At 45.0% G+C, this 15,485-nt stretch overlaps 1 protein-coding gene across 1 annotated transcript in view; it reads left to right on the forward strand.

Annotated features, from left to right (window-relative positions):
* Positions 1–9,438: 9,438 nt before the first annotated feature.
* Positions 9,439–15,485, forward strand: part of RUVBL1 (RuvB like AAA ATPase 1) — a 52,474-nt gene continuing 46,427 nt past the window's right edge. Inside the window, exons 1-2 of the mRNA XM_075550129.1 lie at positions 9,439–9,670; positions 13,328–13,414. Coding sequence (XP_075406244.1) covers positions 9,530–9,670; positions 13,328–13,414 — 228 coding nt within the window. The 5' untranslated portion in view covers positions 9,439–9,529. The remainder of the gene's footprint in view (positions 9,671–13,327; positions 13,415–15,485) is intronic.

Genomic DNA, 15,485 nt, shown 5'->3' on the forward strand with positions numbered 1-15,485 from the left:
ATTTGCTTTAGTTTTTATTGTTTTCTATTTGTTTTAGATGAAGGTTTTTCTGTGTTTTATTTAATCATTGTTGTTGTTTTATGCTTTTTTTCCCCTTCAAAATATGAAATCCAGGTTAGGTAAATCTACAGAGACAGTGACTGGATTAGTAGTTGCTCCAGGTTCTGGCAGGGGGTGCTGGGGAGAAATGGGAAGCTGTGTTAGCCCGGTCAGCTAGCTCCCAAACATTTGTGGATAGCTGTGGATGAAGAGAGTGCTTCTGCAGTGGCCGGCAATGAGGTTGGAGATGTGGGAAGAGGAAGACTAGATTCATCTCCAGGAGGGAACCGACTTGGTGCTGCTCCTCCCGTGCAGTTAGCAATAAAGGTGGGATTTTCCCAGTGTGCTCTTAGCTTCAGGTACCATCCTGAGCATGTGGCTTTTGTTGTCTCTAATGAAGATCGCCGCTACCCCTCTGAGAAAACTCTCCACATCCCAGAAGGGAAATACGGAAAGAGGGAGAACTCTGAGCTAAATGCTGAAGATCATGGCCAGCGGAACCTGGTTCTTTTACAAGGCGTTTTAGAAATCCCAACCAGCGATGCCCACTTGCATGGCACTGTGTGTGCTTTGACCACACGGCCTTCCCAAACAAAACAAAAACCAAACCCACCGCCGTTGAGTTGCGTGGGCCCGGTGTGACCCTGCAGGATTCCAAGGCGGTTGTTCTTGGAAGTAGCTTCCTCTTTCTCCCACGGAGTAGATGGTGGATTTGAACCGTCGAGTTGGCAGTCTGATATTTACCCACCAGAGCTCCTCCTACTAGTAAACGAGGTTGGGAGTTGGAAGCTGCTTTTCCCCCGGGTGCATCTCCCCGCAGACCTCAAGGGGGTAGTGTTTCAAGGAAAGAGGAACAACGTGAACCGGCCACACTGCCCACATTCTGGTTTTCTCCATCCCTCTCCGGGCCAGCCACAACCTAGGAGGCTCACTCCTCAGGGATTGGCATTTTCCAGTGTTCTGCCCTTGGCTCACTTTTTGATTGGAAGTCCTCTCCCCGAGTTCACCCCACTATATTCCCATGCCTATATCATCAAACCCTAAATAGATAACCTGAGCCTGGCCCCAACCCCGAGCTACAGGCATGTGACTGCCTTCATTCGTTCGTCTAAACAGCTTCATTGGTTGTTTCTGTGATCCGAGGCACCATTCCAGGTCCTGGTGATACGGCAGAATGCAACTACCCTGGGAGGCTGCATGCAGTGACAGAGGGAATTACTAAAACACGATGGCAACTAACTACACTCGATGCTTGATCGTGGCCAGCAAGACAGACAACACAGCAGGGCATAAGCAAATGTGGTGAAGAAAGACGATGGTGCCCGGCTATCAAAAGATACAGCGTCTGGGGTCTTAAAGGCTTAAAGATAAACAAGCGGACATCTAGTTGAGAAGCAACAAAGCCCACATGGAAGAAGCACACCAGCCTGTGTGATCACGAGGTGTTGAAGGGATCAGGTATCAGGCATCAAAGAACAAAAATTCTTATCATTGTGAATGAGGAGGAGTGTGGAGTGGAGACCCCAAGCCCATCTGTAGGCAACTGGGCATCCCCTTACAGAAGGGTCACAGGGAGGAGATGAGCCAGTCAGGATGCAGTATAGCACCAATGAAACATATAACTTTCCTTTAGTTCTTTAATGCTTCCTCCCCCACTATCATAATCCCAATTCTGCCTTACAAATCTGGCTAGTTCAGAGGATGTACATGGGGACAGATAAGAGCTGGAAACACAGGGACTCCAGGACAGATAAACTCCTCAGGACCAATAGTGAGAGCAGTGATACCGGGAGGGGAAGGGGAAGGCGGAGTGGAAAGGGGGAACTGATCAGAATGATCTACATAGACCCCCCTCCCTGGGGGACAGACAACAGAAAAGTGGGTGAAGGGAGACGTCGGACAGTGTAAGACATGACAAAATAATAATTTATAAATTATCAAGGTTTGTGAGGAAGTGTGGGGAAGGGAGGATAAAAATGGGAAGCTGATACCAAGGGCTCAAGTAGAAAGCAAATGTTTTGAGAATGATGATGGCAACAAATGTACCGATGTGCTTGACACAATGGATGGATGGATGGATTGTGATAAGAGTTGTATGAGCCCCCAATAAAATGATTTTAAAAAAAAGACAACACAGCAGAAGACTACAGCAGAGATGCTTAGGGCTAAGAGACTATTTCTCTGGGATGATGGGAAGATTGTGCAGTAACAAGGATAGTTGGCACTAGGTAGGAGTGACTTTTCCATTTCCACCGGAGGCAGAATAAGACTGGTTTTCATTTTGCCCCTTATGTATGGAATCATACACGGAGACTGGAATTAAGTGCTGCCCTGTTCATACTTGGTCCTCAGTGACACATTGATCAAGTGCTGCCCTGTTCATACTTGGTCCTCAGTGACATATCGGAGCCTGTCTGATTCCCAAGGTCTGTTGCTGGGTCAGCAGCTTGCCTTTCCGGTCCCTGGTTCAGACTCAGCATCCCTCCCCTGAGAAGTCATAATCACACCTCCCTTCCTTCAGGTCTCTTTCCAATTGAGACCTCCCCTGCCACCCAATTTGCGATAGAAACCACTCCCCCTTAGCCAAGGCTGCACTGTTGGTCCCTGACCCTGCCTTACTTTCCCCATCGCATATATTCACATAAGACAATACACGGTTGTTTATTTATTTTCTTGTCAGACTACGCTACCCTAACTGTGTCTCTACCAGAGCAGGGCTTTTATCTATTTGTTTTGCGGCTGAATGCTCACGCAGGGCTCAGCCCTGGGTCTGGCACATAGAAGATGTTCAATAAATCCGTTTCCAGGGAATGAGTATTCTATTTTCGACTCCGACAACAAATTCCAGCCCTCCATTCCACTAGGTTACTCCTCAGTGCCTCTCAATGACTCCCTGTTACTTCCAGGAGCAAGTGGAAATCCCCCAGTCCAGCTGTCCAGGTGGGCAGTGGCCTGGTCCTCTGGTCCCCTCAGCGACATCTCCCATCAGTCACTCTTTTGGCGGCCACAGCACACTAAGGATGCATCCTGCGTCTGTTCTTCTTTCACTTTTTTTTTAATCTGCAGGAGCATTGATTTTGCAGTAAACTGTTTGGCTGCTAACCCAGAAAGTTCAGTCTACAGTTCGAAACTAGCAGCTACTCCATGAGAGAAGAGGTTGACAGTCTGCTTCTATCAAAGATTCATAGCCGTGGGAATCTGATGGGGCAGTATTTTGTTGTTTTTTTTCCTCCTGCCATAAAAGGTTGTTTTGAGACAGAAATGGCTTGCGAGCAGTGGGTTTAGGTTTTCAGGTTCTATTTGGACCTCAGGCCAGAGAGTTGGGTCCATCACTCCCTCTGTCTCATGAGTCACGATCATTTGGGATAAACACACAATGGTGAGGATGGTGAAGGGCTGTGCATGGTTTCCTTCTGTTGGGCACAGGGTGGCTCTGGATCGGAACTGACTTGATGGCACCGAAATGAGAGGTCAAACACTGAGACACGGCACGAGATAGGATTGAGACAAAGAACATGAGGTTAAGAGGGGCTTCATTAGGGAGGGAAAGAGCTCCCGGGAGGGAAGGGAGAGCAGAGAGAGGGACAAGAGCATCTGGAGCTCCAGGGTGGTTCTGAGACCCAATGAGTTGGGTCAGGGAAATCGCAGCTTGTCGGTGAGGCGGTGGGAGATATACAGGGCTTGAGCTAGGGAGGTAGACGTTGACAACAAGAAGGGAGATTTTTTGCTTGCAGCTGCAGGACCTTGAGTCAGGATGCGATCCTTGGAAAGTGCCTTTGTTGTTTGCCAACCTGCTCCCTGGAGTGCTGGGACAGGGGCTGCACAACCTTGGTCTGGAGAGAGAAGCTCCTTGGAATGGTGGGGCAGAAGATGCATGCTTCGATAGGTCATTTATCTGCCCGAGAGGCTGGAAATGGGGGCCTTGAAGTTCTATCTTCCTGAGGAGGCAGAGAGGAGATGGGGGCTGCCTAGTCAGGCCCCAGCCCAAACATCAACAATTACATTTCACAGACAGCAGGATGGAAGAAGTGGGCTCTGCACACGTGTTTTGTACTGTATGCTGCCTACACCCATAAAGATTTACAGCCTTAGACAGCCAAAGGAACACTCTACTTGTGCTGAGGTGGCGGCTCCGGGTCAGAATTGACCCCATGGCCCTGAGAAATCTTTACAGAAGTAGTGAAGCCAGTTTCCCCGCAGGATGCCTGGTGGATTTAAACTGCAGCCTTGCGGTTGGTTAGTAGCCCAACATTTCACCCCCGGGGAGATCCTGGCTCCAGATCCTGACTAGTAACTCACAACTAAACCAAACTCACTGCCATAGCGAGGAGAATAGCCCCATGGGTTTCCAAGGCTAAAAACGAGCAGAAAGCCTCACTTTCCTCCCGTGGAGCAGCTAGTGGTTTCAAACCATGGAGCAGCTAGTGGTTTCAAACCGCTGAGCTTGCCATTAGCAGTCCAACTCGTAACTCAATACCAGGCTCCTTGTACAGATCCAAAACAAACTCTCTGCCATCTAGTCAGTGCCGACTGATACAAACTACCCCTGTGAGTTTCCAACACTGTAACTCTTTATGGGAGTAAAACGTCCTGTCTTTCTCCCAAGGAGTGGCTGGTGGTGTTGAACTGCTGACCATTGGGTTAGTGCCCCAGGCACAACCACTATGCCACCAGGGCTCCTAGGCTCCTTATAAAACCCTTAAATCCCCCCCCCCCCCAGGGAACTCTGAGGTCTCAACTAAGTCTGGAGACCACGATTGTGTGGAGATCAGGGGCTACTGAGCAATTCCCTCATCATTCCCAGTAGCCCCCCTGCCCCCCAAGGAAGTGGAGAAGGCAGAAGTAGACTTGACCTAAGAGCCCTGATGCTAGAGTGGTTTTGTGTTGGGTTGATGACTGCAAGATCAGCATTTTAAACCACCAGCTGTCCCTTGAGAGAAAGACAAGGATTCCTACTCTCACTTTTTTGCCTGGAAACCATTCCATTCATCTAAATTTCCTTTGTATTTCATCCACATATCATACAATTCAATCGTTCAATCCTATCAATCATTATCACCGTTTTAGAACATTTTCTTCTTCCTTGTACTCATTATTAATGTTCTTTTTAATTGTGGCAAAAATATTCACAACAAAACATTCTCCATTTCAATGTCTACATGTATAATTCAGTGCCATTGATTATGCTCTTCATGTTGTACAACCATTATTGATATCCTTTTCCAAATTATTCCTCCACCATGAACATAAACTCAATGCCCCATAAGCAAATCTCTTCCTTCTCCATCCATAGTTTGTTTTCTTCTTCTTTTTCAGTAGTTTTCTTGGTATAAAATTCACATACCCTACACTTCCATAGCTAAGTCACTTTTAAAAAGAGCTGTGTTTATATATCATCGCACTCAGTTCTAGTGCTCCCTCCCCCTTCCAGCATTCATGGTTTGCTCCCCAGTCCCCTCCCTCTTCTTATCCCTCTCCACTTCCACCCCGGCCTGAATAGACTGTTGCATCAGTTATTGTTTCTAAGCACTCCTGTGCTTCACAAACTGGAAGCCTAACAGAAACAATAAAAAACAAAACGAAACAGAAAGAATAAAATAATAATCATATAAAGATAAAAATAAAGAATAAGAAAGAAAAGACCACCGACAATATTAAAAAAGCCAGAGAAGAAATTTCTGTCCTGGAACAAGCGAGAAATATTTAAGTCTAGAGCAAATTCAGGTTGGGTCAAGAGAGAGGTCAACTGACCAAGTATCATTTTACACTGTGGTTTAACCCACCATGATCAAGTTTACAGTAATCTCTGATAGTAAAGCTAATCAAGTCCCTGCCTGTGGCACCAGAGGCTTAATCAGAGTAGTCTGCAGGTGGATTTGGAGCTCCTGCTGTCCTCCATAGCCTTCTACGAATTCAGTGTTCATAATTTAAGCTCTGATACTTTTCCCTTCATCATATTTAGATTTTATTATTGCCATCTTTGGATCACACAGGCTGGTGTGCTTCTTCTGTATGGACTCAGTTGACTGGTCATTTAGAGGATTACTTGTTTGAATACAAGCCTTTAAGATCCCAGACACTATTCCAATTGATAGCCGGGCACCATCTGCTTTCTTCACCACACTTTGCTGTAGCACTCTTATCTTCAGTGAACTTTTCCTGGAGGAGAGGATCCAGCAGGGCTGTGTTATAAGAACTGTTCTTGGATTGAATCCAGTGGGAGCTCAGAATTCATCTGCTTGTCCACAGGTCATGAATGACTGTGGCTTGCTTTTGGGGTCATATTATGACAAAAATGAAAACAACAACAGAAATAAAAATAACAACAACAAAATAAAAATAAAACAGAAAAACATTGTCAATCATCTCCTTGGAGCATAAGGCCATTGCATTGATAATAAGCAATACAAATTGATTTTTATAATCCATACAAATATTGTGTCAAGCACATTTGTATATAAGTTGCCATAGTCAAAACATTTTCTTTCTACTTGAGCCCTTAGTGTTTGCTCATTTCCCCCCTCCCCACCCTCCCTGCTCATGAACCCTTGATAATTTATAATTATTTTTCATGTCTTACACCAACTGCTATTTCCCTTCACCCACTTTTCTGTTGTCCTTCCCCCTGGGAGGGGGTTATATGTTGATCATTGTGATCGGTTCCTCTTTCTCCTCTCAGCTTCCCCTTCCCCTCCTGGTATCGCTACTTGAATTACTGACAGATTGATTTCTTAATGATTGAGTTATGCTTACATTGAATATGGGGTTGGTGCTAGGGGAAATTTTCCTGTAACATTTCTTATAAGGGCAGATATTTGCCTATCAGATTAAAGTCTGTCATATTAATACAAGGAACGCATTGAGACACTAAGTATATGGTGGTTCTGGGTCCCCTTTCATTGAATGCCCACTAAGCCAGGGGCCCCACCCAAAGTCTAACAACAACGTCTTGGGTGGTCATCCATTGCTTCCTCTCCCATCAGGGAATTTCAGTCCCAAGTCCAAGGGTTACAGGTAGTTTTGAAATAGGGCCCATTTCCTTCATTCTGGCCTCCACGTCGATTCCTTCTGGTTTGGCCCTTGGAGGACACCATGTACCCTGTAAAACCAGCATCTAAGTGCCTAGTCTATGGCGTGCTTCACCAAGGGAGAGTTAGGTGGAAATATATTCAAAGCATCTACCCAGGAACATAGAACCGTAGGTACCCTACAATTATTTACTACCCCTTCCTGATGTGATATCTTTTTCATTTACCCACCATCCTCACCAACAGAAATATCAGGGCCTCCTCTGAAATGTAGAAGTTCCCCATGCCCTCGTCTTAACTTGATTTCCCAGTAAGGTTCTCCTCTCATTCCTGTGGGGGGCCTGTGGATTGTCAGAGCCTTGGCTCAGTGTTGTGTAGCATTAAGTGGTTGGTCTTTCCGTTTCCCCCCTTATTGAAGGAGTGACTCAGCCAATGTGAGGTCTCCTCTTTTGAAGTAGTTCTTATGATCCTCTAACTTTTCAATGGCACTGGTCAGAAAGCTAACTCAAACCCTCTTTGGTCCCAAAGGAAACGCCAGGCTGTATTGCAACTAAGGCAAGGCTGAGTCCAGGAATGCACAGGGTTTCCCTAGGAATCCCTTTCAACTTTGCCTCCCTTTGGGTTGCCTTTGTTTTCCTGTAGGGCATCCCAATGAAGGGGCAAAGATGGCTTCCACCTTGGAAGCCTATGTAAAAAGAGCATCTTTTTAATGATATTTCCAGGAAGAGCACCAGGACTGGTTGTCATTCTTGAACAATCAGTTCACATTCTTGAACAATCGCCATGATCAAGAGGATGGGAAACTTTAAGAGGCCAGACCACGGTCATGTATAGTAATCTATGCAACCTGAAGCTGGTGTGGGTGTGTTCAGCTGGGAATCCCAGTGGGAATCAGAGACCAAGGGTTTTAGGCTTGAGCAAACCCCATCCTCTCTTGGGTCCTCTCTGTCCCCTTTCCCTTCCCATACTGGCCACAAGAGAGTCCTAATATTCTGGGATTTGACTGGACCAAAGGATTCCCTTGAGCTCTAAAAATTGATCCTTAATCCCTCCCATATTTGCTCAGTGATGTAGACAAAATTTGTGCTTAAAATAATAAATGTAAAAATATCTTCTCCCCTAACTGGACAATATGCCAAAGGAGTTATCTCACAGAGAACCCCTCTTTGACTAATAGTTGGGGGAAGACTATTGTATTAGTCTGGGTAGACTAGAGAAACAAATTCATAGACACTCATCTGTGTATAAGAAAGTTTTTAAAATTACATACTTTTATTATAAAAGAGTTTTATATAAAGGGTTATAGTACATTAAGAAAGCATCCCAAGCCAGTCCAGTTCAAGCCTGTAAGTCCATTATTAGCCCGTATACCCAATACCAATCTATAAAGTTCTCTTCAGACTCACAAAATACATGCAATGATACTGAATGCTGAAGAATCACAGGCCAGTGGGTGGGAAGTCTTACAGATCCAGTGGTATTGTGTGTCAGCACTGGCAGGGGTCTCTATGTGACTTCTCCAGGTCCAGGATTCTGGCTGCATCCATGTGGCTTCTCTAGCTCAGGGCACTAGCATAGTTCCGTGTGTCTTGTTAGCTTCAATATCTCCCTGGGAGTGAGCAGAGAGAAAGATATGTTCTGGACTCCAAGGAGGGAAAAACCAGATTTCCCAGAATTCTCAGGAGAAAGCCATCCCCACACAGAAGCCTCATTGGCTATGATCTGATTGACAGATTAGACTTCACCCCTTCACTCTTAATCCTCTCAAATCCCAAATTGACACCTGAGTATGTAACTACCACAGCCACCTCCTCCAAAGGAACTAGTCCTTCCTTAAGGGTAATGACTCGGGAAAAAGCCAATTAGATAACAAGCAACTTTGTGGGTTGTCCTGATGTTCCTAGGATCGATGAATCATATTCCTCCAGTGATAAACTCAGCCTTCCAGGGCTTCATCTCTGTACTTTCCGGCTCTGAAAGTGACAGCGGGCCACATTCACGGACAGAAACCCTTGGCAAGCTCCATAAAACCAAGTTCGTAAACCATGCAGTTTCTCCATCTGTAAAACGGGTAACAAACGGAACCAAAGGGCATAACGCTTCAGTGAGACGCCGGGCGTGGACAAGTAGCGGCGAGTACTCTAGGGGAGCACGATTAGGATTTGTCTTGGCGCAGCGACTTAAAGCAGGAGTTCGTTCCTGGGGACTCACGGTCCCTGGCCCCGGCAGGAAGTTTCGGAGGGAAGTCCTCAGAGACACATCCGGAAGTGGATGGGCGGGACCTACAGGCAGTCGTGATGGGCGTTCCTGTCACCCAATAGGACGCAGAGACGTTCCCAACCGACCAATGGAGCGCCGGCCAAGGCGGGGCCTCGCGTGCCGCTGTAGTAACGGCCACATGGTAACCCGGTTCCCTGCGTGTGGTACTCGCGGCTGCTTCACCGACGGTGCACACCGGCGAAATGAAGATCGAGGAGGTGAAGAGCACCACGAAGACGCAGCGCATCGCCTCCCACAGCCACGTGAAGGGGCTGGGCTTGGATGAGAGCGGCTTAGCCAAGCAGGCCGCCTCGGGGCTTGTGGGCCAGGAGAACGCGCGAGAGGTGTGGCCCGCGGGCTGTGGGGGTGGGGGTCGCCGAAGTGGGGGCCTTGAGAAGAGGAGGTTGTTGGCGGGGATGCTTGGGCTGCGCACTCCGGGCCTCGTCTGGACAGTAAAAACGGGCTGTGGTGATGGACTGGCGGGTGGTCACGCCGCTTCTAGGGGAGGAATCGCCCCGCTGAATGGTAACTACTTCGGGGGTGGGCGGGCTTAGTTGACTGTTCGCTTTAATTCTTTGATGCAACAAGTACTGTTGAAGCTGTGCACCTCGTGCCAAGTTCTATTCATGACCCTGGAACACACTGAGGTAGGTCTCTGATCTCAGAGAGGACAAACATGTAAGTCAGTAAACAAAAAATTTGGTAGCCAGAGGCCAGTTTTTTTTTGGTTGGCCGTGGTAAGGAATTGGATTTTACTGTGAATGCCATTGGAGGCCACAGATAAGAAGTTTATTTTTTAAGTGAGGAAGTGAGCCACCTTTAAAAAGAAATTGGGTTCCCGTGGGCAGAGAGGTGAGAGTTAGGTGAAGAGCAGGCTGGTGTACAAGCAAGCCCCTCCCTTCTGACTGTTCAAACTCAAATAACTTTTATTGCGTGGCGTGGTGCCAAATTCTCTCACGTTGCTTATCATTAATTACACACTATTTGAACCCCCCCCCTTTTTATCTTTCTGTAGATGAAAAAATTAAGGGCAAGAGAAGTCACTTAGTCAGTGTAATGGTAAATTTGGAATTTCACCCAAGTGTTATGTCTGACTCCTAAATCAGTGCTCTGATCTACAGCCCTGGTTTCAGCTGAATCATGGCCTAGCAGTTATAAGACCCTAAACTTTCTGAGATTAAGACTTGCTTCACAGCCTGATTGTATTGTACAAAAGACCAGAGAAAAGCCTCTAGTTCCCTTTTTTAATCATTTTATTAGTGGCTCATACAACTCTTATCGCAGTCCATACATAAATCAGTTGTGTAAAGCATATTTGTACATTCATTGCCCTTAATATTCTCAAAACGTTTGCTCTCCACCTAAGCATCAGTTCCTCATTTTTGCCCCCTCCCTCACGAACCTTTGATAATTTATAAATTATTATTTTGTCATATCTTGCCTCTAGTTCCCTTTTGGAGCATCTTTCCAAAATGGAAACTTGACAGGTTCAGGATGATTTTGAAATTTACGTTTATCTGGCCTTGACTCACTGAGGACCTGCTACTGCAAGTAGTTGATATTTGTTTCAGGCTTTCTCTTTACCAAGTACTATACTAAGCAGCTTTATCATCTTGTTTCCCACCTCAAAGCTAATGTTAATTGCCCTTCTCCTGTATTATGAAAGTTTCAGACACAAAAAGATTGAAAGGTTTGTACGTTGAATACCACTGTGCTTAAATTTTGCCATTATCTCCATACTATATTGCTGTTTCATGTTCCTCCATTTATCCATCTACCAATCCATTTTTGTATTTTAAAGTAAGTTGCAGGCATCTTTTTGCATGCATGTCATTCACTGTCAACTCAGTTTTCAGATGAAGAAATCGGGGTCCACCGAGATTAAAATAAAGTATCTTGTCTGGAGTTACCCAGCTAGTAAGTGGCAGAGCACGGATTTATCTTGTCTACCTGACTGCAGAATCCATGCTCTTCACTCTGATGCTGTATGCATCATACAGTAGTGAGGGTAAAGACTGGAATGTTTGTTACAATATGCAGAACCTGGCTGATAGGGGCTCAGTGTGTATTTCTTGAATGAATAGGTGTCTGAAGACTTCCTTGGCGCCCTTGGTCACATCAGCAGCTTCCCTGGTGCCTATTCCCCATCCCTGAAATTAGAGTTGTGCTAGGTGGTCTCTTGAGGTTCTTCCTGTTCCTTTAAATTTTAGGATTCATTGGACATACCTCCCTGGAGATCAATTGGGGCTTAAATTGAGGGAGATGACATGGAAGAGACTCTACTTGGTAAATAGGGTAGTGTGTACCCCAGGTTTGGAAAGTCTTTTTTTGCCTTTTTGAGTTGCTCAGAGAACTCTCATGCTGAGGGTTATGCTCTCTCAGGATTATGTTATCACTGTGGATAGACCAAATGGCTCTGTGTCGTCTTAGAAGTAGCACTGAAGAGAAGCAGCTAGGGTCTGTCAAGGGCATTGCTTTGCTAACTGAGCCAGAAATGGAATACAGTGCACCCACACATCTTCCTTGAACACGCAGTTTCTGAGGGGACCAAGGTACTTCTCCGTAGGCCCTAGGGAGGAAAGGAGACATGGGCCCTGCCCCAGTGGTAGAAGGGAAAGGATGTGTTCACAAGGCCCTGCCAGTCGGCTACCGTGATCATTACCTAGAGCTTGACCCTGCCTCAGGCAAGACAAACGCGCCTGAGGTAGTCATGTCAGGGTGTCCAATGGCATAGTAGTTACTGGACTGCAGTTTGAAAATACCAGGTAATCCAGAGGGAGAAAAATGGAGCTTTCTGTTCCCGTAAAGAATCACAGTCTCGCCTTGAGAATGATTGGGGCAGGGAATGTATGGATGTGCTTTATACAATTGATGTATGTATATGTATGGATTGTGATAAGAGTTGTATGAGTCCCTAATAAAATGTAAAAAAAGAAAAGAGAAAAAAATGATTAGGGCAAAGACTGTACAGATGTGCTTTATACAATTGATGTATGTATATGTATGAACTGTGATAAGAATTGTGTGAGCCCCAATAAATTGTTAAAAAAAAGAATCACAGTCTCAGAAACTCACAGGGGCAGTTGTATCCATGAGTCAGCATCTACTTGATGGCAATGAGTGAGTTAGACATGTGTTAAGATATCAACAGAAGCCTGGCATGTAGGTGCTCTGGAAATATGCCTAGCTCCTTTATAGTCAAATGTTCTAAAAATATATATATCACGATTGATAATGCATTTATAGAATACTTTTTAAAATGCACTAACCTTAAATGATACAATAATGTGAGGATTCAAAACACACCTTGTGCTATAGACTGAACTTCCATGTGCAGCGTTTCCACTTGTTGTGCATTGTTTGGAGGTGGTTCACTGAAGGCCAGGTAATTTGATCCTCCAGTAACCATGGTTACTTACTTAGGGAATCTCTTAACACTGTGGGTAAATCTTACAAACATCTGGAAAAATGTATGTATGAACATTTCACGTGTGTGGGCCCTGGACTCAACTCTGCTTTTACTTACCTGCCCCTTACTGTCCATTTTCTGTATAGCATTTCTAAATCATTACATGGCACATGGCCTGAGGCCTTCTCCTTGGCTTCCCATTGCACATGGAATAATATCCAAACTTCACTAGAGACACGAAGAGCCTGTTTTAAGTTGTGGCCCCTGCCCATTTTTCATCTTTCTGTTCTCTGGATGAGCGGAACCGGTCAGGCGTGTCCCTGCTCTCTGCTTTTGAATTTGCTGGTTCCGTTGCCTGGCGCACTGACCCCTGCTCTTTTCCATGTAGGATAGACTGTAGTGCTCGTGTCTGTGTCTGTCTCCACTAGAATACGAACTCTCTGAGCACAGTCTTCTACCAGCTTCCTGCAGCCCATCCGTTTAGAATTATTGAATGAATCTGCATATTATATGGACCAGAGACTGGATATTTTACCCCTGTTGAACATTTTAATATGCATGTATTATTATTTCTTTTCCTTGTGGCATGTAGGCATGCGGAGTGATTGTAGAATTAATCAAAAGCAAGAAAATGGCTGGAAGAGCTGTCTTGTTGGCAGGACCTCCTGGAACGGGCAAGGTACGCATTTTCTCTCATTTCTTAAATCTCCCCAAGAGAATGATCCTAATGTCTAAGCCAAATTCAATTCGTGTCTTAACTAGTCTTTGTTTGCTAAATTGGATATATGTATGTTTTTTTAAACAAGTGTGTAATATAATTGAGTATCTAAAATCCATGGTTTTAAAATTCAGATGATCCTGGCCTATATCCAGAGAAGAGAATGAAGGCTGTGGAGGGTCTCGTTTTTAGAATTTGTGCTTTAACTGTGTTCAGTTTCCTTTACACTTCTGTGGGCCTAGATTTTTCTAAAATTTTGAGAATGAGATCTTACTTGAGGAAAGAAAACCGAGCAGTTTTTCCTAATGTTAACTGTACTCCTTACTAGTCTGGCTCTAGGAGAGGTGAGGAGATGAGAGAAAGGATTTTTCCCTTGCAGGGGTTTGCAGTCTCTAGAGCAGAAAGACATGAAACCTTAACCTCTCAAAGCACTGCCTGTGAGGCTTTGGCTGATCTTAGGGGCAGCTAGAATTTGAGTGGGAGGTGGGCCCTGCGCACTGCAGAATCTGCCTGAGGGAAGACCTGACATTTGCCCCTCAGAACAGGGGAATTTTGACTGCAGGGAAGACAAGCCCTCCAGGCTGAGGACACAGACAAGCTAGTTCGGGCCACATATTTAAAACCCACCCGTCACCAATCATGCAAATGAGTCCTTGGTGTTCCATATTGTTGCCATACAGTAGAGGAAAAAATGCTTTCTGACAGATTGTTTTATGTGGCTACAAAGTGTCATGGGAGTGGCAGTGATCTCTATAGAAGCATCATTAGCTTGTCCAGAGTATCATGTATTTGCTTATTGTTCCTTAGAGCTTTGTTGTCTTAGACCTTTGTTTTTCTTCGTCCTATGTACCTTCTTAAGAAATTCTTTAAATGATAGTTGATTGGTGAAAGACTTCAGCGGTAAAGTTGGATTATTATGTTGCCCTTGCTTTGAATGATACCTGTGTTGGGATTTTAATCAGTTTTGGAAACTGGTCAGCTTTTATCTCTTTAGCTATTGGTTTTCCCATTTCTCCATTATCTTCATGGAATTCTAGTTAGATGTGACAGAGCTGTTAATGAAGGTCAGCAGTTCAAATCCGCTCGCAGCTCCTTGGAACTCATGTAAGGATTTTCAAGTTTCAGAACTCCATGGGGCAGTTCTGCTTTGTCCTGTAGAGTCACTGTGTATCAGAATTGTCTCCATGGCAGTGAGTTTAAGAGACATTTTTGGTTGTCACAATGCCAGGGCAGAGGGACCTGGCTGGAGGAGAGGCTACTGGCATCTAGTCATGAAAAGGCAAGGATGCTGTTAACTAGCCTGCACTGCACCTTTGGGGCAGCCCCTACAGCAAATAATTCCCTACCCAACAGTCTCACTGATGATAAGTTTTAGAGGCTCTAGGTTAGAACTCATTTGCTCACCCATGTGTCTTTCTCGCTTTTTGATTCTTGGCTGCATTCTGGGTTGTTTCTTCAGCTGTGTGTTCCAGTTTCGCAAGTTGTTCAATACACTGTGATTAAGCTGCTATTTAAACCAGTTCATTTATTCTTCTCTGTGATACTGATGATTTAAAAATTATAAATGTTTTGACATTTGCTTTTTCTCTATTTCTGACCATTTGAAAGTACGTTGTAAGAACACCCTTCGAAATTAATACAATGCCATCCTCACAGCCAGTTAGAGCCCTGGCGGTCTGGGGTCACGAGCTGGGCTGCTAACCTCAAGGCCAGCAGTTAGGAAACACCAGCTGTCCTCCGGAGAAAAGGCGTTTCTACTCCGTTACAGAGATGCGGTCTTGGGAACCCACAGGGCACTTCTACCATCTCTTAAAGGGTCACTCTGAGTCGGAATTGACTTGATGGCAGTGAGTTTGTGTGATAGTGTTATCTAATGTATAGTTCATATTGAAATTTTCGCTTGCTTGCTTTTCTAAAAAAATGTGTATATAAAAATTCAGGATATATTTAAAGAATTCACATTGCATTTTATCTTTTTAATCCCTCTTCTGATATAGAATAGTTATGTCTCCAGCATAGTTTTGTGTTATTT

Source organism: Tenrec ecaudatus, chromosome 5 (assembly GCF_050624435.1).
Source record: "Tenrec ecaudatus isolate mTenEca1 chromosome 5, mTenEca1.hap1, whole genome shotgun sequence".
In the NCBI taxonomy this organism is placed as follows: domain Eukaryota; kingdom Metazoa; phylum Chordata; class Mammalia; order Afrosoricida; family Tenrecidae; genus Tenrec; species Tenrec ecaudatus.